Here is a 27,136-nt window from a genome sequence, read left to right on the forward strand (position 1 = left end):
AGGCGTGCACCTGATTGTGCCCACAAAGATGGATACACGTGTGTGGATTTGGCAGCTGGGCACCTAACAGTCCTATGGCTGCATGCCAACTTATGTTGACGATGCAGAAGTTGCACGTGGAAAAGCGGCTGCATGAAATTGGAAGTTGGTTTGAGGGCAGCTGAAAATGGGGTCATTGGTGCTGAACTCTTCTGTCCTGAGAATGACAGAATGAAGTACAGCCTTACTTTGATAGGTTGATCTTAGTTCTCCTCCAGCGGGTCCTACACAACATACACGCTGTAACAATTAGAGATAGGTAGAATCAGCCTGTCTGAACATGACCACCATTCAAGAGAGCTCAGGCCCTGGCTTTTGGAGTGGGACCATCTCTGGCATACTCCCTGCATTCTGTCACTGTCTCGCATTACCTTCCTAATGAGCAATTCTTGTTCTTTGGAAAAACCCATTAGCAATGGTGTGAGAGGATTGTCATTTTAATGGAAGACACCCAGGAGAATATTTCCTTTAATCTTTTACAACCACCAGGCAACCTAGCTTTGTTTTTCTAAGCAATGATCAGTGTTTTTCCTGTTTTATAACAAACCCTCTCATCCCAAAATGAAACATAAACACCATTGTAATTTAAACAGATGTTCTTAGTGACAGTGGGTTTGAGACTGGAATGTATAGTTCTAATTATATAGTACGTTCCTGCAACACATCTCCTAATTCAGCCCGTGGCAATGCAGGCTTGTTTTAGCAATCCCTCCACCCATTTCTTTTTTAAGTGGATACACACAGACGCATGAACAAACACATATCTCTACAATGGGAAATGTCAGATATCATAAAATGGAGCCACCGTAACGGGGTAAGATACTAGCAGTATAGTCAGGTGATGGGAGTTCTGAAAACCGCAGTGAATGGTTATACCAGTTCCTTTACACGACTTTAACTCTCTTGACTACAACAGAGTCAGTCTTGACTTAAAATGCTGCCAGTGACATCAGAATCAGGCCCACTGAATTGAGGGCCATGTCTATATTAAGGAATTAAAACAAAATTAACTCCACTGCTCGTACCACTGGCTGACTAGCACTAGAGTCAGCGCCTGTGGATGCCCTGGTGTAGTCAAGGCTTGAGTCGCTTCTGGCACCTTTGCTACCATGTTGATCAGGCCTTGCGCTGGGTGTAGTCATTTGCACCTGTGCAAATCTGATTTGATAGTGTTTTACTATCAAATCGGGGGGAGGGATAGCTCAGTGGTTTGAGCATGGGCCTACTAAACCCAGGGTTGTGAGTTCAATCCTTGAGGGGGCCATTTAGGGATCTGGGGCAAAAATCTGTCTGGGGATTGGCCCTGCTTTGAGCAGGGAGTTGAACTAGATGACCTCCTGAGGTCCCTTCCAACCCTGGGATTTTATAATTCTATACTCTCACTTGGAAGGATTTCACAGACTTTAATTAAGGCACAGAATGTGTCTGGAAAGTAGGGAAGAATTAGTATACCCATTTTACAGATGAGGCTCGGAAAGCTTAAGTGACACATTGTCTCAGTGGAAAAATCTGGGAACAGACCCCAGCAATTCTGACTTATAGCCTCTTCTCTAAGCACACAAAGGCCACTGATTTTCTGGAGGGTGATGATGTATAAAAAGACAAAGTGCTGAGGAGTATGTCGAGAGAAATCCCTGTCTATTACAGTCACAAGGCGTAGTGCTGCACTGAACAGTCAAAGCCTATGCAAATTAGTGATGGGCAGAGCCATCAAAGTTCAGAGATTTGGTTTGGATGCTACTGCAAAGCTTATCTGAGCCTCTTTGGTTTAGAGATTAGGCAGGCAGCCTGCGAGAAGGGACCTTGCAACATTTTCAGCACCTCCCCTTCAATAAGCCACACGTTCTACAGCAGTGATTAAACAGACATGACAGTAAACAACCCGACTGTAGTGCTCCCTAAAGTAACATGATGCAAAGCATGTCTCAGGAGCTCTCTGAACATTGCTGTCATCAGTAATGATACTTTCCAAACTTTCTGGTGTCATTTTTTTCCCTTTTACTTAAGTAGACTCTAATAAAGAGGTGTTTACAGTCGAGTACAAAGATTCTTGGCAGGACCATCAGTGCTCTGTTGGAGAGTTTACAGCCTAGGTGCTTTCTGGTTGCCTGTGTTGTAGGCATCACATAACATTGCACAGCATGTACAGTAAGGTTCCTGAGCTTTCCGACCGGAAACTAAATACAACTTCCTTCTGGGATTTGATCTCTGACTCCAGCACCTCTCCAGACGGGGGCCTGTTGCCTCCTGGTTTTCCACATTACTGGTTATCGGTGGCTAATATTATTCTGCTGGGTTCACAGAGTCATACCTTTTAAAGACCATTTGCTCATCTAGCCTCTCCTCCTGTATAACCAAGATTCAGAATTTCACCCAGCTGCCTCTGAATGTTTCAAGTCCATGGCATCATCTTCACGGCCTCAGGTCCCCAAGCACTAAGTGATCCAGATGTGAACCTTATGAACACATAATGGGCTCCCCACCGCTAACCTATGTGAGTGTTGGAAGGGACTGGAGCCTACCACGGAGATGCTTCTGGACCCCATGGGTTTAGCTGCTTGACCGACACTGCACGAATGAAGAGTGGGGGCAGGATAGGGTGATACTACAGCCACAGCACATTCCTGATCTACAGCCTGCCACGGCAGAAGTGTTACTAAAGAGGTTTAGGGCCATTGCTGCAACAGGCTGAGAACTGACCTTTCATTAGCATGGCAAATGTCCCGTTTTCAAAGGCTCCAAAGCACCCCCAAGACTCTGGGCACTTATACACCGTCCTACTCCCTAGTCTACATGCACAGGTCCGGAATGGTCACCATGCCTGCCTTTGAGAACCTGGCCCTTTAAATGAACAACCTCACAGCCATCAGACTAGAGGGTGTTTTTAGGGTGCCGCTTGAGCGGATATCACACTCCCTCGCTGACGTTTTGCTAGTGAGGCTGGAGCCCTGAGCATTGGAACTGAAAAGAAACACAAACGATATTCGTGGAGTCATGAGGACTGGCCTTACCCATGGGAACGTGGTCTCGGAACCCACAGACACAAACAACAGGAGATTACATTCCATCTGGGGACTCTCTCAGCCAAGTCAAATGGAATTTGATGCAACAGGACAAACCTTTCCCGGAGCCTCCGTATGTCAGCAGGGGAGTTTATAACTTGAGAGTCAAAAAATGCTAACTTTGCACTTTGCTAGGAAAAAATGGATTTGTTTTGTTTCAGGAGTCTAAGGAAGAATGAATGGTGTGGGCAGTCTGGTATCATGCAGCAGGAGTGTCAGAAGACCTGCAAAACATAGATTCAACTGCTTTGGGCTGCTAATGTTGTATCGGCCTTTCACTTAAAATGGAACATGTAAAGCCTTTCCAGGACACAGGAGATTACACAGCCTGCAGCTGACTGCACGCGTGGAAGGCAGATACAGATGAGGAGTCAGACTTGCCCAGCAAATACTGTCGATCCAGCGGCAAAAGCAGAAGACAAATGGAAAGCCGAGAGCCAGGGTCCATTGCATATTCTGAACAATCTATTTGCACACGAGCCGCTGCCGGTTTCACTAGGGAAGAATCCAGAACACGTTTCCTTTTGCTGGACGCTTACAATTTGAGATCCCCTTTTTTCTCCTGCCGGCAACTGGTCCTTTAGTCCATAGCAGATCTGGGGAGGCGTGGACAGGGGTGGAGCAGTTGCCTTGCCCGAGTTCAATGGTCAATAACCGTGAAAATATCCCCCGATCAATGAATTCTTTGAGCTTCTGCATGAACTAACACAATGATACAGCAGTTTGCTCATCACCCCCCTAGGGTAGCCAGCCACTCATTGCCCACAAACTATCTGTAAGTGGGAAAGCAAATAGAGGCAATCCAGGGCAGTGTTACCTTGCAGCATCATGTGCCAGAATGTCACACAAAAGAGAGCCCCAAGGCATTTCCCTTTTACTCTCTGTGGTATGTGACATATGCCTGGCTGTTCCCCTCGCCCCCTCATGACAGTCTGCTAGAGTCAGTAGCTCCACCAAGTCAGCGAACAGGGACCTGAGGAGCTGCTTTTCTGCTCATTGAAATGGGCGTGAATCAGGAGTGACTCTACAGAACTTAATGGAGTTATCCTGTTATAAAACTGGTATGTTGGTGAGAGGAGAATCAGACCCAAGTAACTAAGGACTGAGATAAACTGATCTCTTCTGAAAGCTGGGGGGGAGGGGAGGGGAGGGGGGTTGTGTGTGTGCACATGCACCCATATCTTACAGTGCTGACTATCCTGGGACCCATCATTCCAATGAGATCTTCTGCAAAACTTAAATCATGCGCACAAATAGAGGGCCAGACCTCAGGGTCTTCAGTGCTTCATTGTCTGCAATGGAGTTCCATTGATTTCCAGCAGTTGAGGATGTGGCGCATACTCCCCATGTTACAGGCTGACCCCCCCCCGGAGGTGCTAACCTACATCCTTATCTGAGCGACAGGAGGGGATAGGATTCCAAAGGATGCTGACTGTTCTCTATTATCAAGTGTGTGCTGAATAGTCAGCCGAGAAGGGGGGGAAAAAAGGAATATTCAGCGCAGTAAATCGATTTGAACGAAGACAAGGGCTGTGTTCTCCTGTATGAGAATAGCCACCGTGTGTGTCTCCGACAGTTGGCAGCTCACGTGTAAAGAAGCCTCACTAGGATCAATCGGCCTGGTAAATGGATGAGACACTGACATGGGGCGCGCTCCAAAAGGCAGCTGTGATTGATGTCCCCTCCGCTGCTGAAACCGATAAAACGATACACCCCTCGGGAGAGAGACAATTCTGAAAGGCTAAAGATGAGAGAGAAAAAATATAGACGGAAAGATGGGCAATAGGCCAGCGCTGGGCTGGCCAGATGCTGCCCTACGTTTCCAGCCAGGTGGACGGGCTTGGAGCCTGGGATCGGTCTAGCTGAGGGCAGATGTTATTCCCCTATTTAAAGAACGCTGAGCAGTCATGTACCCTTTCACCAAAAGAATCAGCGCGCTCATGTACTAGCCAGACCACAAGAGGACTGCAGCCAAGACGGCCTCTGCAGTAGTAGGGAAAGAGCGAGCCTTTTAGCTGTTTTTCCAGATCAGCACAATTAAGGCTCTAAATCTTCAGAGCAGATTTTCTCTCTTCTCCCCCCTCCTTTTCAGTTACAGTCAGACTGAAAACGTCATGTCTGCTCCTGCAGCAGTGGCTGGGGACTAGCAGGGTCGCCAGCTTCGCCTCTTTCATTAGAGTCCGAGGCGTGCACACGCACAGGGCCAGAAGGTGCCTGTTAGGAGCAGTCAGGAGACAGCAGGGAGTTTAACTGTACCTGGCCCCTGCACAGGGGAGAAGACTCCTTGCACCCATTCACTTGGAACAAGGGAGACAGGCGCAGAGGTTAGGTGACAGCTGGTCCATAAGCAGTGAAGTATATAGCAAGGCAACAGGGCTTGGGTTTGGGGCAAACAACAGGGCTGCTAAAGCAATTCTGTTAGCTAATTCCTAGCAGGCACTGAAAAGCTGGCCCCCTGGCTCTCCTCTGCTGTAAATGATTGAGTCTGCCAGTGCTCTGTGTTTGATCATGAACAAAGCCACCTTGCCAGTAACACATCATCAGTACAACTCACTCGAATGGGATGGTTAGGATTTGATTTTGTTTTCTTTATGGATATTGAGGCTTATTGCCCGGGGTCTCTAATCCACTCTCCCAGCCCCAACATTTTATCAAAAATTTGTTTTTGCACTAGTGAAAAATGTTAGCCAGACGCTCCTTGCTATGCTTGCAAAAGTTACATGACTCTATAAGTCAAGATTAAATATGGCTTTAGAAGCCCCAAATATAATTCATAATCAGAATATTGCATAATAATTTCCTATTGCGTGCCAGCTCGAAAGGACAGCAAAATATGGCACCAATTTGCCACAAGTGCAATGGAGAGGTTTTGAACGGCCTGTTTCTGCCCATTTTGATTAAAAAGAAGTGGGAGGAAATTGTTGACTTTTGGGAAGAGGGAAAAATCAACAATTACTGACATTTACCAATGGGAATATAAACGTGTCATCCTCTACAACGCACCAAAACAGCACTGGAACAAGAGCTCGCTAGCCGATGATGTGCAGCGTTGTTGCAATACATTGTCAAAGGGAGCTAGCTGTTCTGCAACTGGAAAGCTGGAGCCATCTAAGGCAGAGGAGCCTCCCACATCAGTCCAGTTTACTTAGGAAGCTGCAGACATAAAGACATCCATCACTATCACCATGCGTGAAGTTTGCACCCTAGGGTGAAACACCCAGGGCCTGCCTGCTCAGCACAGGACCTGGGGTAGAGGGGAAGGTAGATTTAAGACACTTCCCCCTGCCCTGATCCTGGAGTTGATGTAAGGCTGAACTGACCCCTGGTGTAACTCAGGGCCGGCTCCAGCTTTTCTGCCGCACTTCGGCGGCAGCTCAACCGTGCCACTCCTTCAGCGGCAATTCGGCGGCGGGTCCTTCACTCCCTCTCCTCCTCTTCGGCAGCACTTCGGCGGCAGCTCAAAGAGGAAGACAGGGAATGAGGGACCCGCCGCCGAAGACCTGGACGTGCCGCCCCAATACTGGACGGAGTGCCGCCCCTTTGAATTGGCCGCCCCAAGCACCAGCTTCCTTAGCTGGTGCCTGGAGCCGGCCCTGGTGTAACTTCAGCTTCTTTAAGGCCTGCGCTCAATTTCACCAGGGAGGAAAGTCCCCGAGGGGCTGCTTTGCTGGATGGAAGGCAGCACACTTTGAAGCACCCTCCTACACTTGGGGGAAGGATGGATGGCGTAAAGCCGACAACAGCAAACCCTCAACACCAATTAATTTACTAGCTTGCCATTCAGTGTAGAGTACCTAAAATACACGCTTCTGGTTTAAACACCAGTGTGTGGGGGGATGGGAGAGACACCTGTCTTTCAGTTTTGACTAGAAATATGTTTGGAAGCGGAAAGTTCTGTCTAGCATTCCCTTGGCCTGAGGCATGAAGCAGCTCGACAAAGCAATGGTAATCGAATCAACCCTGGCTCGCCTTAAATTAAAAAAACACATTTGATGCGAAAGCCCTTCACCGTCTAACCTGTCTGGCTGAACGGCTGCTTTTCTTTTCAGAGCCTACACCACAATTGCTAGGAGATGTCATTTCCCGAGAGGAGCCATAAAAGTCAAACGGGTTAATTTGAAACATCTGACAGCAAAGCCTCTAGTGAAGTTTTTTTGGGGGGGGAAGAACTTTTTAATCCTTTGCTCAGCGTTGACAACACACCCCTGTGAAAGGAAGACTTGGGAGGAGCGCACAGAGAAGATGATGGACGGTGAGCCCTGGCACCGGGCGGTTGAGCAGCGCATCTCCGGGGCCTCCTCTGCATGGAGAACAAGGAACGTGTGTGACATTCTGTACCTGGGGGGAGCGTCCTGGAAGCCCCATATTCCTCATTTTCATAGGATTGTGATCTTACATATAAAGCATGACTTGTAAGGTATCGGGGAAAAGGTTATGACCTGCTGAAAGTCATTTCTCTGTCCATATGTGTATCATTAATGCATATGAAGTTATGAGATTGTGTTGTACGGTGGTCACTAAAACATGCTGTAAATTGGGGAATCAGCCAGGTATTCGCTCCCCAGAGGCAACAACAAGGAAAGTAACCAACGCCCGGGTGGGGTGTTAAACAACCCATCAACAACCATTGTCCAGCAAGGGAGCTACAATGCAACGACTCACCTGCATGAGGCCACACCAGGGGAATCGCTCAACCTTGCCTGGGGACTCAGCAATGCACATGTGTTTTCCAAGCACGTGGACGGAGGGTATAAAACAGACAGAATGGCCACATGCTGGGCCTTTCCCCCCCCCCCCCCCACTATGCTGAGACCCTGAGAAGAAGACAAGACTCCAACAGAGGAGATTGTTCCTTAAACCTGGGCCAATCCTGTATACTAAGGACTGCAATATCCAGTGGGGTGAGAAAAACTGCCTAATCTAGATGTTGCCCAGTCTAATAGGGTTGAGAGTTTGGACTGCGTGCTTATATTTTATTTCTTTTGGTAATTAATTCTGACTTTTTGCCTCTCTCTTAATTTCACTTAAAATCTATCTTTTATAGTCAATACGTTTGTTTTACTGTTTATCTTTACCAGTGAGTTTGTATGAAGTGTGTGGCAAATCTGCTCAGGTTTTGCAAAGGCTGGTGTATGTCCACTTTCCATTGATGAAGTGGTGAACCAATTAATAAATGCAACAAAGAGTCCTGTGGCACCTTATAGTCTAACAAATGTATTGGAGCATAAGTTTTCATGGGTGAATACGCATGCGTCTGACGAAGTGGGTATTCACCCACGAAAGCTTATGGTCCAATACATCTGTTAGTCTATAAGGTGCCACAGGACTCTCTGTTGCTTTTTACAGATCCAGACTAACACAGCTACCCCCTGACCATTAATAAATCTGCACTGCCCATCTTGAGCAGTGCACGACGGTATATTCCTGGGGTTCAGTGCTGGGAGCTGGGGAAGTTGGCTCTGGTGCTTTCTCTGTGTGATTCGTGAGTGGCTCTGGGAGCATTCATGCAATCTAGCTGGGTGTGGGGCTCCACATGCAGTTGTGCTGAGTGATCACAGCGCCTGGAGGGGTTTGCTGCTGGTCACTAGCAAGGCTTTGTGAGAGACGGCCCAGGCTGGAGAGAGGTAAGGGGGCACAGTGGTCCCACAGTCCCAGGCTGCACCCTGGGGGTAAATGTAAACAAAGGCTTGAAATAAAAACAAGTGGTTTTTTTTGGCATCCACAAAACATTTCCTTCGACCCGCAATCATTTTATTTTTTACTTTCTGATTCACTGAAAATTTCAAAACACATTAGGATTTGGTTCAACCCACAATGAAGACTCCTGCTTAGGCCTTTAGAACAGGATGGAAAGGGGGGTTGAAGCAGGGGAGCTGAAACAATTTGTACAGTGGGGGCGGGGGGCTGAGAGCCACTGAAGCAAACTGTAACCCCTGTGTATGATGGAAACCACTTCAAGCCAGGGGGAGCAGTAGCACCCCCAGCACCTCCAGTTCCAGCACCAATGAGCTGAAGTGGTGTCTAGCTCGTGTGTGGGTTCGCCCCAAGAGTAAACTTCACCTGCCGGACCAGATTCCTGCTTGCGTAAATCAGGTGTCCTTCCATTGAGGACAATGATGTTCAACAAGAGATTCTGGCCCTCACACTTCACCATGCACCCCTTAGCTACAGACCAGAGCTGCGGCTTAACAAGAATCCCCCCCTTTTCTTTCCCTTCAAGGCGGGCCTTTAAGAACTTTTTTTCTGAAACTCAAAAAAGCTGAGTTTGTATTTGACTCAAAACTGTGTGCGCGCCTAGGGGGGTACGGAGATGTGCATCTCTGTGTGTGTGCACTCGTGAGTGTGTGCATCTGGGGAGGTGTGTGTTTTCATGTGTGCTGGGGGGGACGGACGTGTGTGGGGAGAGGTATGCATCTCCGTGTGTGCTTGGAGGGGGTGGGGAGAGGTGTGTCTCTCCATGTGTGTTGTGTGTGTGTGTGGGGGGAAAGGTGCGTCTGTGTGTGTGTGTGTTGGGGCAGGGGAGGTATGCGCTTCTTACTTTATCCAAGCAGGTGCATCCATGCCTAGTGATGGGACTTTTCCGCACCCTTCGCTCCCATGAGCGGTCACAGGAGTCAGCTTCGCCATCTGAAGCTACAGTGACTCACACTAGCAGAGGACCTGCCCCGTGAGGTGCAAGTCACCTCCAGGGAATGGACCACCACCAATCCTACGCACACCGTGAGGATCTCATAGTTATACGCGTCCTCAACAATAACTTGCTAACGAAATTCTGCTTCATTCAACTGAAAACTATACAAACCGACTTTATACCAAGTGCAAAAACCATATGGAGCTGTATTCTGCCCTCCGCTACACCCAGGCACCCCCAATGACTTCGGCGGCGATTCCTAGGTGTCAGTGAGGGCCCGCTGTGGCCCATTGCTGGGTATTTCCGTTGATCCAGCACCACCGAGCATAAGCACAGCCACATGCTGGAGCTTTCCACAGTGTTGTGGTAGCTCAGCCATTGCTACTGTGCAAAATTATATGACATGATTCTATTGGTGTTGATAGCTGACTGCTATTTATTCATTCACACGCTCAATGGAAATATATGGAGTTTTTTTTTAAAAGGAGCCAAGCTTTGAAGAGGAAACGCCTGCCATTAACTCGCTGGTCTGGGAGGACAATGAACAGAGAAGCTTGATCCCACATAGTGGCCATCTTTTAGAGTATTACAAATCAAATACCCTCCCTTCTTCCCCCTGAATTTAGTATTCTGGAGCCTTTCCTCTCAAACTTTCTATTCTGGGGGGTTATGGTTAGAACCCAAAAAGTGTGTAATATCAGGCTCACTGCCCTAATAAAACAGTCCTGACCAAAAATATACATAGTATATATTAACACAAACACACCCATAGGTATATATATAAATGTGCATACACATCTATGTATATAATAACATTTAAAATTCTCCTAAAAGTCATCTAACTGGCCAAAAGCAGCATTCAAATATTTAGAAACTAGCGTTCGGTGCCAAAGGACTCGGATTCCACATTTGGTATTTGGCAGCAAAGTTTTTGGAGTGTTGTTATAGCAATTGCTCCTAGATAGTCTTGCATTTCTGAGGTTGTCGTTTTGTTTCCTGGCACCCCTTTGCCTTTCATCAGATCTCATGGAACCTTTTGGAGGCTGTTGTTCAGGAACAAACGTCTGGTTTCCACCTCGCCAGCAAGCTGTGGTTTCATTTCATCATTTCCATTTCATCTGCCTCCTGCCAGTTGAGGTCCTACACCATTATTAGCAATCACATAATAGGGTTCCTCTACAGTGTATGTCTGTCGGTTTTATACTATGGCCATTTTGTTTGGTCAGTGATTTATATTTTAACCAGAGTGACTCATGGTGGGTTTTTGTTTTTTTTTTATAAAAATACCTTAGCCTATTTTGCCTCAGGATATCCATTTATATTCATGCAAAGACATGGAAAGAAGTATAAATTGGATGTTGGCTTGAGGAACATGGAGTAGCCTTACTGAACCATCAGATACATGGGGTGAAAATTCCTTCATGACGCTATAGGTGATGGCCTGGAAGCATAAGTAAAATTACATTTCAATTGGCAGTATATGACACTTTATACCTCCAGAGTGCCCCGGTCACCCGCACACTGCTGGGAAGTAACGAAATGAGGTGTGAGGCAGGTAACTATCACCCCTGAAAGATAGGTAAGTGCACAGTTGCCAACTTCCACGCGGTAAATAAGCACCCTGACTTTCAAAGTAAGCCAAAAATCAAGCTAATCCTATTTCAAAACAAGCCAATCCTTAAGAACTCCAACACTCTATGTGACTAGATCTGCCCGGCGTACAGTCTGGGACTGTGGTGGGCCTGCTTGTGCACCCCTGACTCTCTCCCCCCCTTGCCCCTGTTTGCCCCCCCCTTGTCCCTGCTTCCCCCCCACCCTTGCCCCTGCTTGCCGGGAGCTGAACAAAAAAAAAGAAGCGACAATCTACAAGCCAAAAACTAGCCAACAAGCAACTCACAAGTCAATTAAGACAAACAAACCCAATTTCTGCATTTTTGTGTGTGTGGGTTTGGCATGTCTGGGTAAGTGTGGAGGAATCACATAACCATTATGTAAGCCTGAATAGGGGTCCATTTAATGACTTTGCCACAGTCCCAGTTAGATTTTAAAGCTGAAATCTAACCAACTACATTTGCCAGTTTGGTAAGTATTGTAGCCAACACCGGATAACATTTATCGAGTCCAGGGAGCCCTATCTTACTCATTTTAGTGCGAGGTTCTTTCCAGGTCTACATTTGCTTTAGACAGTATTTCTCACATCAGGACACTTTTGGTTATTCATAACCAATCAGCAGTTTATTAATTCATCAAGAACCTCATAAGTACATAATTAACTACAACCAACGTTCTAGATCCGTACTGAACTGGAGACAAGTGCTAAGAAACCAAACTTTCTCAGGGGTGGGAGGTCAGGACTCGGGGTCCGCAGCTGGACTAATCTCCAGGCAGCCTCAGCGGCACAGGTGGCCTGCAACAGGTAGCCCAGTTGGCCATGCCTCCTGATTGGCTGCAGGGGCCAGCAACAGCAGTTTGGTGGATGCTCAGGGCTCATGCCCTCCACTGTGCCTGCTGCCTATGCCTGGTACCCCTCCTTGCCTCCTATCCTGCTCACTCCAGTTCCTGACCTTCAGTTTGACCTTTCGCTCTGACTACCAATGCCAAGCACTAGGCCTGACACCTGCTCCGGCCACTAGACTAGACTGTCCTGGTCCCAGTTGGCTGACATCAGTCCAAGACCCCCAGGAGCTAAGGATCATCCTACACCTCACCTCCTTCTGCTCCAAGTGCAAAACGCATTTCTGTCCCCTGGCCTTCTCTAACACACACAGACACAGGTATATTTTAAAAACAAACAAGACACTCCATGGCACATGCTTCTCCCTCTGGGGAGAGGATGAGAGAACAAACCACATGTGACAGATGTCAGTCACCTTGCTTACAGCACTAGTAGATGGCAGTCAGATACCATGGTGACAAGCATGTACATTAAGCTCTATGGAATAGAAATGTGAAGGAGGTAAGTGATGTATATACCTATTACCCCTGGGCGGCAGGTACTTGGAGTGTGATGTAGACATCATCATCCCTAGTTTACAGACGAGAAATGTTATTTCGTAATGTTACATTATTTCACATGCTCAAGGTGACACAGTGAACCAGCCAGGTGTAGAACACAGGAGATCTAACTCCCATTCGGATTCTCCGTCCACTAGACCAATGCTGCCTGTGAGACAAAGTGAATGGTAGTCTTTCCACTGACTTCAATGGGCATTGGGTCAAGCCCTAAAAATCATGAGTTATTAATGGCTATAAAACGGTTATCATAGAATCAGAGGACTGGAAGGGACATTGAGAGGTCATCTAGTCCAGTCCCCTGCACTCATGGCAGGACTAAGTATTATCTAGACCATCCCTGACAGGTGTTTGTCAAACCTGCTCTTAAAAATCCTCAATGATGGAGATACCACAACCCCCGTGGGCAATTTATTCCAGTGCTTAACCACCCTGACAGGAAGTTTTTCCTAATGTCCAACCTAAACCGACCTTGCTGCAATTTAAGCCCATTGCTTCTTGTCTGAAGTAAATAGGATGAAATTCAATAAGGACAAATGCAAAGTACTCCACTTAGGAAGGAACAATCAGTTGCACACATACAAAATGGGAAATGACTGCCTAGGAAGGAGCACTGCGGAAAGGGATCTGGGGGTCATAGTGGATCACAAGCTAAATATGAGTCAGCAGTGTAACACTGTTGCAAAAAAAGCAACCATCATTCTGGGATGTATTAACAGGAGTATTGTAAGCAAGACGTAATTCTTCCGCTCTACTCCAGGCTAATTAGGCCTCAACTGGAGTATTGTGTCCAGTTCTGGGTGTCACATTTCAGGGAAGATGTGGACAAATTGGAGAAAGTCCAGAGGAGAGTAACAAAAATGATTAAAGGTCTAGAAAACATGACCTATGAGGGAAGATTGAAAAAATTGGTTTGTTTAGTCTGGAGAAGAGAAGACAGAGAAGGGACATAACAGTTTTCAAGTACACAAAAGGTTGTTACAAGGAGGAGGGAGAAAAATTGTTCTTAAACTCTCAGGATAGGACCATTTTCCCAGTTTGTCCAGATCATTTTGAATTTTAATCCTATCCTCCAAAGCACTAGCAAGCCCTCCCAGTTTGGTATTGTCCACAAACTTTACTCTCTCTCTCTCTCTCTCTCTCTGTCATTATCTAAATCGTTGACAAATATGTTGAACAGAACTGGACCCAGAGCTGACCCCCATGGGACACCACTTGATATGCCCTTATACTGAAAAAAAAAAGCAAGGAAACATTCTCTATCAGTCTACAAGGACCTTGTGACACCCTGTACCACATGTTCACCACTTTTGTACATTTACGATATATTTTGCATAAAGTATGCCTTGTGAGGTATCATTTGAAAACTCAATCTGCTGAACACAATTGTCCTGTTTAAAAGTGTGTAACAACACTGTGTGTAAAGCTATGAGATTTTACTATATGTTTGTTACTGAAATATGTTACAATTCTGGGTAATGCTCCTAGACTAGCTCCTCAGAGACAGCAAAGAACTGACCACAGGTGTTAGAAAACTATTAACTGCTGAAGCAACCATTTGCCAGCAGGGGAGACTGTAAACAAAGAAATTTGCAATTCACCTGAAAGACGTTTTGAATCTCATGTTCACAGGGAACTGTTTTGCCTACACCCCGGTGGGCAGGGAGTAATCCTCAAAGAGAGGAAGAGGTTATAAAAAGGAGAGACAGCAACCTCCTCATCACCTCTCCTCCCCATCTCTACTCACGGCAGCAAGATTGCTTGAAAGACAAATGGTGCATCATTGAACTGGGGGGGAGTGTTCCTGGCCTGCAGGTTTTTGCAGCCAGTACAGATTGCTGTAAGTTTTGGGGTGAGAGAAACCTATTTGCTTTTAAATTTATTAGCCGTGGTAAATTTAGGAATTAGCTTGCATGTTTATCTTTTTATTCCTTTTGTAACCAACTCTGAATTTTATGCTTTATCACTTGTAAATCACTTAACATTTATCTATCTTTCTCTAGTTAATAAACTTGTTTTACTGTTTTATTTAAACCAGTGTGTTTGATTGAAGTGTTTGGGAAATCTCTACTCAGGTCAAAAAGGCTGGTGTATTTATTACCCTTTGTTGGAACGACAGACTAAAATTATGAGTTTGTACCATCCAGTGGGCTAATGAACCGTACAAGATGCACATTTCTGGGGGGCAAGGCTGGGACTGTGGGATATGCGGGTGTCACCCTGTATCTATTCATGGATGGCTGGGCATAGCATTCATGTACTCAGCTGGGAGTGACTCTGCAGGGTTGATGTTCACTAGCAAAGCAGTGTTAAAGGCTTTCCAGGCTGGAGAGCCAAGGGGACGCAGGAATTCACCCTGGGGAATGTCACAGACCTTCTATTTCACAAAGAGAGATCAAGGATAAAAACCTCGAGGGTTGGGGGTGGGGGGAAATCTGTCCTTACAATCAGCAAACAACCAGTCTTTCACTTACAGGTCTGAGACTTTAAGCAACTAATGGCTCATTTCTTACCATACTTCTCAGCCCCATCAGGTCAAAGACTGGAGCTTTTTGATAAGTAAAACCTTGAGACAAAATGGCTGCTGAAATGAGTGTAAATTGCTTCATTTTGTCCGTGTGAACAAAGAGCTGGATCCAGCCTCTGCCAGAGAATGAGAGAGCTGAGAGAAGCGCTCTATACTCTATGAACCCGGCTAAGCAACTGCAAGAGTGAGGCTGTTATTTATTGCATAGTCGACGCTAAGTTTGCAAAGACAGGGGCAGGTTACCTGGAACTGGACATTTAATCATCATAAATACCCCCTGGGCGAGTAGGAGCTCTGAAGCCGGGAACTTTTCTTGTATCATGAGAGGGTGGCCATTGGTGGAAAGATTACAAAATACAGCCGTAGGCTCAGTGCAGTGCGTAAATAACTTAGGCACAACTGACTTCATGAGATAGAATGTGACACGAGGGTCATGCATCCAAGGGGAGAAGTGGAGCGCCTGGTGGAGAAAGAGCCTAACTTTTCTTGAAGAAGGGATTCCTCTTTCAAGCTTCTTAATATCTGAACAAGACAGTAGGCCGGAGAGGAACAGGACAGTAGGCCGGAGAGGAACAGGACAGTAGGCCGGTTCTGCTAAAATACCCTTTTTTCTTCCCAATACAGCAGGGTCTCCCTTGTAGAAGAGATTTTAAAGTTAAATCATTTGCACTGTAGAACCACAGTGTTGCCACCCCTGTTGGATTTTTCCAGCAGTCGTTGTAGTCTTTCCCGTGTACAGCCTGATGAGGAACATTGCTTGAGGAGCAGTTTGGCACATCAGCTTGGAGCAATATGCTATGTATCTAATTAACATCTGGATGTCCACACACTTGCATGCCCTTTGCCTTCTGTCACAGTACAGTTCTCTACGGGTGGCATGTACTTTTAAGATCAAAGTGAGGATTTTCAAAAAAGGATCGTGTCCAAAGCAAAAGGGGGAAGGAAGCTAAAGGAAAAGCATCTTATTTCCTCTTCCTTATCTAATTCTGAGATCTGCAGCTTCAAACAGAATTTCCTGAGCTCAGAATCAACCCATCAGAAAACTCTTTGCAGAAACCAAACATCTACTACGGCCTAAATCAAAGATCACAGACATCAGTGCAAAGACTGCCATTGACTGCTATGGGTTTGGGATCAGGTCCTCGCAAATCCAGTATTTCATCTATTATCCCACAGCAGGTGTCTATAAGTGAGAAGGCAGTGCTTGTGAAAGAGGTCAGATGAGCAGCCCTGGAAAATGGAGACCCCCCCCACCCCTGCCAAGCCAACTTGCCTATATGCCTCAATCATGCCCTGGGGTCACAGGATCTTTCTTCTTCCATGCAAGGGTCTTGACTTCTCTGCCTTGGCTACAACTAAGGATGCCAATTTTGTGGCAGTTGCCCCGATTTTGTGATGTGATCCCTGCTCTCTAGGAAATGAACTAAGATACACAGCTCATTTCACACAAAGCCATCAGATGGCAATGACTTCTGGTCACCATCAATGGAGGCTTGATTTGAGCCAGCTACTTAGCAGAATTGTTCTACCACCCAGTTGCCAAAGGACTTTACTGTGGGATAACAGACTGCAAAACTTGACTGAGTGCTAAAATTAGCTAATGAAGTCTTCAAATAGGAAGCAGTTTCTGCAAACGAGAAGATTAATAATTCCTTATTAACAACACATGACAACACTAGCTAGCTACCTGATTGGCTGCCACCTCAGGCAAGTCGATACTGCAATACATCATTTTCACCTACAGTCAACTGTGGGTGCAAAAATTGCACCTGCAAAACAGGAGGCTGGGATGATACCTCCTTAAAAATGAAGTCTGCTGTTAGTTTAGGTTCTGATTGTAAGTGGGAATACAGAAAAGTGTGCACATCCTTTTGGCTGTGCCTAATTTTGGCTCTCAAATCCCCAAGTGCACATGCTCAGTGCATGCATGCAAGTGGGGGGGGGTGTCATACACCAATATGAGAATCTGGCCCTTAAATTCAACCTCAGTAGCAGTAAATTCATAGATGCCACAGGAACTCAGCCAGCTATCTACCCCCTTCATCATCCAGGACGTAGGCCCTCAGCCCTTCCCAAAAAACCCTCTCAAATAGGTGTTTTTTGTATTGAGCTCAGTCACTAACTTCAGGCAGTTTTGGACTGGGGGAGAGGGGCAAGTCCCAGAGCCCTCACAGAGAACACCCTGCCAGCTGCCCCTTCTCTTTTATATCAGGGGATCCGGCTTGCATGCCCCTGCTCACCACAGGGAGGGAGGCAATCCTTCAGGTAAGCCAGTCCCAGGTCGTAACCAATACCTTCAAGTCCACCCAAAGACCCCAAGAAGGTGCCAGTGCAGATCCCAGAACACCGGCCTCATGTGCTCTCAATGCAATGTTCTGCTCAGGAAGCGAGCAGCTGTGTTCTGTGCCAGCTGCAGTCTCCCAGTGGTTTAAAGACATACACCGGCGTGAATCACGTTGCAATCCTCTAGTCGTTGCCGTTCGCTTTAGAAGCAAAGCGAAATCACGAGAGGCTGCTTCTATATCGCACATTGAACCTTTTTCACCAAATAGCCCCTAGCTCCTTCAGACAGATAAACACCATGGGCCAAACCCTGCCCTTTGGAGGCTGACAGGATGGGAGAGAGAACAGGAAAACAGATGTAGCACCTGCTGATGAATTCCATCTGTTCAGGGCAAATACAGGCCTTGGGGCACTGGAGAGAATATGCCAACCAGTAGCACTTAAGCCTGGAACAGATAAACCTGGTCTACACTCAGCCCCGGGCCTCTGCTAGGTGCCCGGCAAGAGGCAGGGCCCTGGCCCCACCTGCAGTTTAGCTGGTTACACCTTTGGGGTGAGGACAGGAGCCTGGTGGAGTGACTCGGCTGGGCAAACGGTCCAAGGACGTACCAAGGGATACGGTGGATTCTCCATCCCTTGAAGTCTTTAAATAGAGACTGGACAGTCTTCTAAAATGATACACTCTAGCTGGCTCAGACAGAAGTTAGGGAGTGACGTTTTGTGGCCTGTGTTAGACAGGAGGTCGGACTAGAAGATCACAGTGCTTCCTTCTGGCCTTAAAATAAAATCTAGGAATCTAGAAAAATTGTGACTCTCTCCAGCAAGGACAAACTTGATACATTTTCTCTACGCAAAAGAATAAATGGACACAAATCAGACGTCAAGAATTAAAACATTCAAAAACCAGTCAGAGAACACTTCAACCTCCCTGGTCACTCAATTACAGACCTCAAAGTCGCAATACTCCAACAAAAAAACTTCAAAAACAGACTCCAACGAGAAACGGCAGAATTGGAACTAATTTGCAAACTGCACACCATTAAATTAGGCTTGAATAAAGACTGGGAGTGGATGGGTCATTACACAAAGTAAAACCTATTTCCGCATGCTAATTATTTTTCTCCCCTACTGTTACTCACACCTTCTTGTCAACGGTTGGAAATGGGCCATCCTGATTATCACTACAAACGATTTTTTTCCTCCTGCTGATAATAGCCCATCTTAATTTATTACTCTCGTTATAGTTAGTATGGCAACACCCATTTTTTCATGTCCTCTGTGTATATATATCTTTCTACTGTATTTTCCACTGCATGCAGCCGATGAAGTGGGTTTTCGCCCACGAAAGCTTATGCTCAAATAAATTTGTTAGTCTCTAAGGTGCCACAAATACTCCTGTTCTTTTAGAAAACAGATACTTCATCCTAGCTCTCACCCGCCACGTACCCCACAAAGCGGTTGCCACGACTTAGGCTCGTTGACCAACAAATGGTAGAGAGAAACTCCAACACATAAGTATCTTACTTCAGGCCATTGCAAACCAGATGTCTATCCGTTTTATATACAAAAGCGCCTGCTGTCTCTGTTGCAAAGGTGTTAGTGGTACACTCAACAGTGACTGAGTGCTGCAATCAGGAGCAGCCAGAGTTGCAATTGCTAGCAGTGTATCATGTGGATGTAAACCAGGATTGAAGACTTTAATCATGATTAAAGATCAACATTGCCAGAGAGATACTGCATTAGCAGGCAGAAATGACTGCTTTAGCCTGCCAGAGATTGATTATGGTTGTAAGTTTTATTAGAATTGCTGGCTCACCTACAGCAGGAGATCAGATGGGATAAATATACCATGCACTGTGATTCATACTCAGCTTTGACTATATTAGAGATTGGCACGAGGAGAAAGATTTGGATTTTGGACACTCCAATCATCAGGAAATTCTGATGCAAGCCTAATTCAAGGCTGTATGATCTAATGCACATGTAAATGCTGGTGGCATTTTGAATCATGACAGAAAAGGTGCTATTCCCATGTTGAACTAAAGTTCTACTGGAAGGTGCTGGGCACAGAAAATGTGACTAAGGGTACGTCTACACTACGAGATTAATTCGAATTTAGATAATTCGAATTTGGGAAACAGATTGTATAAATTCGATTGTGCGCGGCCACACTAAGCACATTAATTCGGTTTTTAACCACATTAATTCGGTGGTGTGCGGCCACACTACCCCATTAATTTTAACCACATTAATTCGGTGGTGTGCGGCCACACTACCCCTAATTCGAATTTACAAAATCGATTTTGGTGCTACTCCGCTCGTCGGGGTGGAGTACAGAAATCGATTTTAAGCGCCCTTTAATTCGAAGTAACTGGCTCCGTTGTGTGGACGGGTTAAGGATTAATTCGGATTAACGCAGCTAAATCCGAATTAAAGTCGTAGTGTAGACCAGGCCTAACATGGCCAATTCCTGCCTATTCCTCTACCCGAGCAAGATGAATAGTCAGGGAATTATTTCATGCTTGCTCCTCATTTTATTGGCTTTTCCGTGAGCATGCCTGCAGAGGGTCTTTTGTTCCCCAAAGTTTTTGGGAAAGACCACCTTGGAGGCAAATACCAACATTTATATCCAAATGAAGAGATCTGTGTGTGGACACAAGTATCCACTCTTTCTTGTTTAACAAGGAGAAGTATTACTGGTTGCTCCTAGAGGGGAAGAAATAATCCAAACAATTGCAAATGGCACTGAAATCCCCAATTGAGTGGCATTTGGGGAATGCAGTTTATTCTTTCCCCACATGTTTAATTTTAAAATGTATGATTAATACACATGCTGAATAACAGTTGGTGTTGATTTAGCAGGTTCTTCAGCTGCATCGTTGTTCCCTGAACCACAAGGAATTTGACGGCTAGGTCCACACTATCCGCCTGATTCGGCGGGTAGAGATCGATCTTCTGTGATCGATTTATCACGTCTCTTCTGGACGTGATAAATCGATCCCAGAAGCGCTCCCCCATCAACTGTGGAACTCCTGCTCGCCGAGAGGAGGAAGCGCTGTCGACGGGGGAGCTTGCCTGCACCGCGTGGACCCGCAGTAAGTAAACTTATTTCGATCTAGGAAACGTCGACTTCAGCTACGCTATTCTCGTAGCTGAAGTTGCGTTTCCTAGATCGATCCCCCGCCCCAGCGTGGACCAAGCCGACGAGTGAAACATTAATTCTTAGTAAACAGAAATAGCTGGCAACTCTCATTTCTTTGTTCATTTGTTTGCACTGGCTTTGCTGGCAGACGGATGCAGCGGATGAGCTGTTTAAACGTGGTACTTGGACCACCAGCCACCAAAATCCTGCAATAGAAGTATCTGCTACCCACCTCAGATGGAAACCACAGGTCTCCACACATTGATACCAGGATGTAAGAGGATTTCTTCTGTCTTTCCAAAATAGATAAAGTGACCCAAAGGAGGAGGAAGACAGGCCAACCGGCGTCATGGAAAGAACGTGGACTCTCATCGTCAGAGGGGCTCAACACCCAGCAATCCAGTCAATGTCAAGGGGAGCTGGGGGCACTTCTGAACATCAGGCCGCTGACGTGGGTGCCCACATTTGCAAAAGTGGTTTTGCCCAGGTTGAGATGCCTCAAAGGGGCCTGGTTTTCAGGAAGTGCTGTGCTCCCACCCTCTGAAAGCCACACCCCATAAGGAGTTTCAAGTCGGGCGCACACACACAAAAAACATGAGTCATTTTTGAAAATTTAAGCCTAGAGCCAACTATAATTTGGGGCATATTGGTGGTCCCATGTAAGCAGTAGGAAAACACCTCAGTCTTAAATACAGGCACCCAGTTTTGAAAGTCTCAGCCAAGAGTTTTAAAGGGCACTTTTAAATACCTAAACTTTCCTTTTCAATTGGCAACAGTGAACGCATAATAGTGCCACCATTCGCCTTTCAAACCAGTCCCTTATTGCCGGCTCTCACAGGAATGTCAATCTACGTTCTCTGAATCCAGTCCCCTCCTGTAGGGTGAGGAAAACCAGAGGCCAGAGAGTGGAAACACCAATGCTTTATATAACTGCAACGATCTCAGAAGAATCACAGCGAGGAGTTCTGGAGTCACGAGCAGCACCCCGGAGCTCTGATCCACCACTGTACTACTACGGCTGGTCTCTTGTGCCCATGGAGTCACCCTTTGCTGTTTCTAACAAGTCTCCGGCCCCCAGCAGTCGTCTCTAACTAAAGCAGTATATGGTACGATTTGGGAAAAACACACCATCCCTTTGGCTTTAGGGCAATCAGGGCATAAATCCAGCCAGAGACTCGTCATTCACCACAGGACAGCCTGTCTGGGCAGATCACTAACCTTAAATTAAACAGAAAAGAAACTGCATCTAAATATGTTAAGGCTGTGATGACAAAAGCTGGGGAATCCAAGGTTAAATCAGAACCTCTCATTAACTCAAGTAAAAGAAGCCACTGAGGCATATTGCAGCAGAGTGAAGGAATGGCAGAACATGAGAACAGCAGTGGGGGAGGCCTAAAAGCCACTCCACCAACTCTACGTCATGTGAGGCCACACTGTAAGGGAGAATGTGTGCCTCTAAAGAGACTAGACAGACAATTCCCCCGGGTTAGCGGACGATCTGGGGGCCACGGGAAGGACTTTTCATCTGGTGGGTTTTCACGCATATCTTAATAATCAGAGCAATCCTCCCAGACTGAGACAGCAAAGCCCAACATTAACATGGGGAAAGCGTGCACAAAGCCACCCTCACACATAGCAAAGACTGAGCATTTAGATGCAAAGCCTCAGATCTTGCTCTAGTCATTAGACCCCTCCCCATTGCACCCTGCAAACTTTCTGCACAAACCGCAGGCTGCCCCAGCTCGTTCGCACACATCAACTGTTACCGCCTGGGGTGTGGGCACCTTCACAACGTGACAGAGAGAGCAGCGTCTGGGAGCACCGAGCATAGCTGGGCAACAAGTCCCAGAAAGCAGCCGGACAATAAGCGGTGTGGTCTGGTTTAGTCTCTAGAATAGCACCAGCACTGCTTTAGTTAAGGTTGAGAGTCATTTTCTGTTTGGATGCGGGCTATTATAAATGCTCTAAAATTCACATGCTGACGAGGATGGTCTTGAAATGTGCTGTGCCTCATGGTGGTGCCAGATCGTGTCAGGGGTCTGATTTGGTGCCATTTGAACAAGGCTGTTAAGATACAGCCCTCCCCCTCCCAACCCCAACCCAGCCTTTTACAAAATCATCATCTCTTTTATTGATTGATTGATTTTTCGCATACACCTAAAGCACAAACGATGGCTCCAATCCTCCCCAAACTGATCTCGGTTGCTTGGGTCTTATCTCAGCTAGTGCCCAGCCCCTTTCTGGTTGATTGAAAAGGTGACTAAGGGTAAGGGGTGTAACTCCGGGTTGGCAAGTGCCAAAGTGAAATGCGCACGCAGCAAGATTAGGGCTCTGTTGAAACAAGAGTGTCCAGGCAGTCTGTTGTCACGGTATCCGGGTGGCTCAAGGTGACATACGATAAGAGCAATAGTTTAAAATCCACACACAGACTCAGACTTTCCTTTAGAAGTATTGTCAAGGAAATTAACATTAACTTCAATACAGGTAAGGTGAAAAACTCTAGTAAGCAGTTAGGATAATGTCATCCTCTTTCCTGAACAATAGGACAGTGCGATCAAAGGAAAGCAAGTCCCCTGTGACTTAGTACATAGACACCCACCCCCTGCCAACATGAGCTGCTCCGAACATGTTCAGAGTCTTATAACTGTTTGGTGCAAACCAAAGGAATATGGAGGGGCACTGAGGGAGAATGTGTTGGGGTGCTGGAGCTGTACAGCGGTGTGGCGTTTGGGAGGGGAAGGGAGAGGGGGCTTCAGGCTGTGGCGAGGGGAGGGGGATAAATAAGGAGTGGTAGGGAAGGGGATTAAGGGAGATGGTAGGAGAGCGGTGGGAGGAATGAGGGGGACATAGTAGAGGGAGTTGGGGGATTAGGGGCAGGGGGAAATGGAGGAGGCCTGTACCATAAATTCTTCATATCCGGGTTTTCAGAGATTTACGGACTCTGGAAGAGCGCTAGGCACCACTGGGCAACCTTAACTCTGTGTTAATGAAGCATAGGTTCTCATACCACCCTCATCGCTGTAATATCTGAGTACCTTCCAGAAGTGCACTAAGTGATGTCTCTAACATCTGGTGAATCATATTATCCTAGGCTGTCCTCATGTTTTCCAGCCTTGGCTAGGAGTGAAACTTTTCACCATGAAACCTAAAGCCAGATAAAAATTCACCCAAGTTTCATCTTTCATACCCAACCCAAAGTAACCTGGCCTATCTTGTGCATTTGGGTGGAAACCAGGTAAAACTTAACGGTTCGGACCAAAAGCCAGGCTGTTTTGCTTTGAGTTTTTCTCTGAGTCCCAGACTGAAACTCAAAGAGAACCCCCGGAGGTGTGAACCCACCTGAAGATCGAAGGTAATGTTCATGGGAATGGAACCAGCCATGTACAAATGACAGGCAACAGCAGGACCTGGAAACTCGACACCCATCAGCTTCTATGGAAGGGAAACAAACTCTCTCTCTGACAGAACCTCTCATGTGAATCACACTTGGAGTTCCCAGATGGAAGGCACTAGGGAAGGTCAAAGATTTACACCAGCGTAAGGGAGAGCAGAATTTGCCTCGTAGTCGCTCTCAGAACAGAAAGCCACAACGCTGCCTTCTCTGAGACAACGCCTTTAGCGAGATGGCGTGACCATACAGCGTTTTGCATAGATTGGCTTTAAGAGAATGACACCCTTCCACTTGCTAGACCACAGGGATAAGAGGCGCTCACTTACCATTTCTTCCCAGCGATTTCATGCTGCTGCACCGTGTAGCCAAAGTACGCTTCTTTAGAGCCTGGTATGATTCGGGGCCTTTTGGTGTCAATATTGAAGGTGTCACAGAATCCTGAGATGGGGGGAAAAAAAGATCTAATCAGTTCAGGTCCCGGGTAGGGAGGAGGAGATCTTCCCCTAACGACACTGACCTCCAGTGTAAAGCACCGTGAAATCTAATTCTTACCCAACGCACGGAATTAAGAATAGATACAATTCAGGCATGTTACTCCTTACACTGTTTGAAAGGAAAAATCTCATTCTCAGGTAGATCCATTGTGAGCCTGTGCCTTCTGTTTCTTCTTAGGAGTGAAGAAACCAGCCAGGAAAACTGCTTCCAGGTTTTTTAATCTTATGATACCACCTGTGCAGCACACAGCTACCAACTCATTTTTTCAGCTGTTCGCCTTGCCTCCATTTTAGGGCTTCCCCAGACTCCCAGCTCTCTGCTGGCTGCTGTGGGGACTTGCCTTGGGTGTGCCAGGCTGTTGACCCACAGGGGAGCACTGGATATTGGGAGTGAGGTGATATTGGGACGGAGACTTTACCCCCAGGCATTGCACTTCATTTATCCATCTGCTGAGCGTTATTTCTGCCTAACATGGTCCTGTTCTGCCGCCCCATCCCCCGCCCCAGCAGGAATGTTCTGTAGCCCAATAATTATGACATGGAATTCCCCTGCCCTTCCCCACACTGATTACAGGGGATCTGCTCCTTCTATTCTCCTACAGCTTACTGAGACCATCAGCATCTCCCTGATCACACATCCGTAGCTCGCAGAGTCCGATCCTGGGAGATTCTGAGCACATTAGCTCCCTCTGAAGTTAGCGAAAGAGGAGGGTGCTTTGCATTGCCAGAGCTTTTACAGCTCAGCTCCCCTGTTACCAGTAAACTCCTTTGATGCAGAAGGGCAAAGGCACGGGCTGAGCCTTCGTTCGGAGCCAGGGCCCAAGTTCAAGCCTGGACCCTGGCTCCCCAGCAGGGTGCCGTGTCAATAGACTGCTGGATCTGAACTATTTTTAAAACCCGTTGTTTAGGGTGTAGAGGTCACAGCTGCAGAAGTCTGAAGGAAGACGCCTGTTTCCGCTCTCCAGCCCATCTGGGGCCTGCACAGAGGTTTAACCTGTCTGGGTGCTGAAATCATTGTAAGGAATTCCTTAGCTGCAGAGGCAGCCGCTAAGCAAAGATAGGAGAGAGACAATCACATGTTTATCCTCGGCAATGCAAGAGCAAGTCCCCTTGGAAAACCACAGCTGACAGGACAGGGATTAGGAGCAACAAAAGAAAGATCTTTGAACATCCTCCTTGCACACTTGCACCTCTCAACCACCTCCCTCTGAAAGCTGGGTCACTATTCTGACAGATTGGATTCCTATCCGGGAGTTTATATGGCACTCATTATGATAATGTCTGAATGCCACAAAGTCATTATCCTCACAGCACCCCTGTCAAGTAGAGATGTACTAGCCCCATTTCACAGCTGGGGAACAGAGACGGGATGGATTAAGTGAGTTGCCCAAGGCCAAATAAATAGTTTGTGGTTGAGCCAGGCACTGAGCTGTCACCTCCTGAATCCCAAACTAGTGCTCTCTCCCCTAGACAATCCTTCCAGAAGGTTTAGTGATGGTTTGATGCTCTGCCATAGGCTGAATTTAGTCTTGCTCTGGGAGCAGAGGCTGTTCTAGCTCCAGGGGGAAAGGAAGCCAATGTTTAGCGAGCTCTCCAGCTGAGTAGGGAACAGTCTTGATGGACTCTAAAGCGGGATCTCTCCCAGGTGGAAGGATGCTCTGACATGGAGACTGGAAGCACTGAAACGTGTGATCTTTAAGGCTCAGACATTTGTTTAAAAAGCCTGCCTATGAAATATATGCTTAAATCTGCATTGAATCTGCTGTCTTCACTAAGAGGTCCCCTTCTGCAATACAGCTGGTCCAGAATCCAAACCCCTCCTCTGTGACCATCAGCAGAGTTTGGAGAAGTTCAGGACCAGATCGGATCTCCATGCCCAGCCCGGCTTTGCACCTCAGACCAGTCTCAGCTTGAAGTGCATTTTTGCTAATAGCAGGGGTAGGCAACCTATGGCACACGTGCCAAAGGCAGCACGCGAGCTGATTTTCAGTGGCACTCACACTGCCCGGGTCCTGGCCACCGGTCCGGGGGGGCTCTGCATTTTAATTTAATTTTAAATGAAACTTCTTAAACATTTTAAAACCTTATTTACTTTTTATACAACAATAGTTTCGTTATATATTATAGACGTATAGAAAGAGACCATCTAAAAACGTTAAAATGTATGACTGGCACGGGAAACCTTAAATCAGAGTGCATAAATGAAGACTCGGCACACCACTTCTGAAAGGTTGCCGACCCCTGGCTTATAGCATTAGCTGTGCCTTTAGGTACAGCCCTGAGCAAGGGACGGTGTGAAAAATGCATCACTCCAGAAGACACTGTGCTTCAGAGACACCCCCCAGAGGCTCAGTTCCCTCCCTTCTTTCACCTTGCTCTGGGGAAGAATTAGGGTGTCGGCACTGCTGATGGCCTGTACTCAGGGCCGGCTCTGGCTTTTTGGCTGCCCCAAGCAAAAAAACAAAAACAAAAAAACGGGGCGGCCAGAACGGCAAAGCAAAAAAAAAAAAAAAAAACCCGGGGGGGGGGGGGGGGGGGGGGGGGGGGGGGGGGGG

General features: G+C 46.8%; 1 protein-coding gene across 7 annotated transcripts in view; it reads right to left on the reverse strand.

Annotated features, from left to right (window-relative positions):
* The window catches only part of ITGA11 (integrin subunit alpha 11), a 156,654-nt gene that overhangs the window by 108,468 nt on the left and 21,050 nt on the right, over positions 1–27,136 (reverse strand). For all 7 annotated transcript variants that reach the window (XM_026648390.2, XM_026648394.2, XM_026648389.2 and 4 more), the window contains exon 2: positions 24,414–24,525. In XM_026648390.2, coding sequence (XP_026504175.1) covers positions 24,414–24,525 — 112 coding nt within the window. The remainder of the gene's footprint in view (positions 1–24,413; positions 24,526–27,136) is intronic.

The sequence above is a fragment of the Terrapene carolina genome, unplaced genomic scaffold (genome assembly GCF_002925995.2).
Source record: "Terrapene carolina triunguis isolate 2854851 unplaced genomic scaffold, T_m_triunguis-2.0 Scaffold67, whole genome shotgun sequence".
NCBI lineage: Eukaryota > Metazoa > Chordata > Testudines > Emydidae > Terrapene > Terrapene triunguis.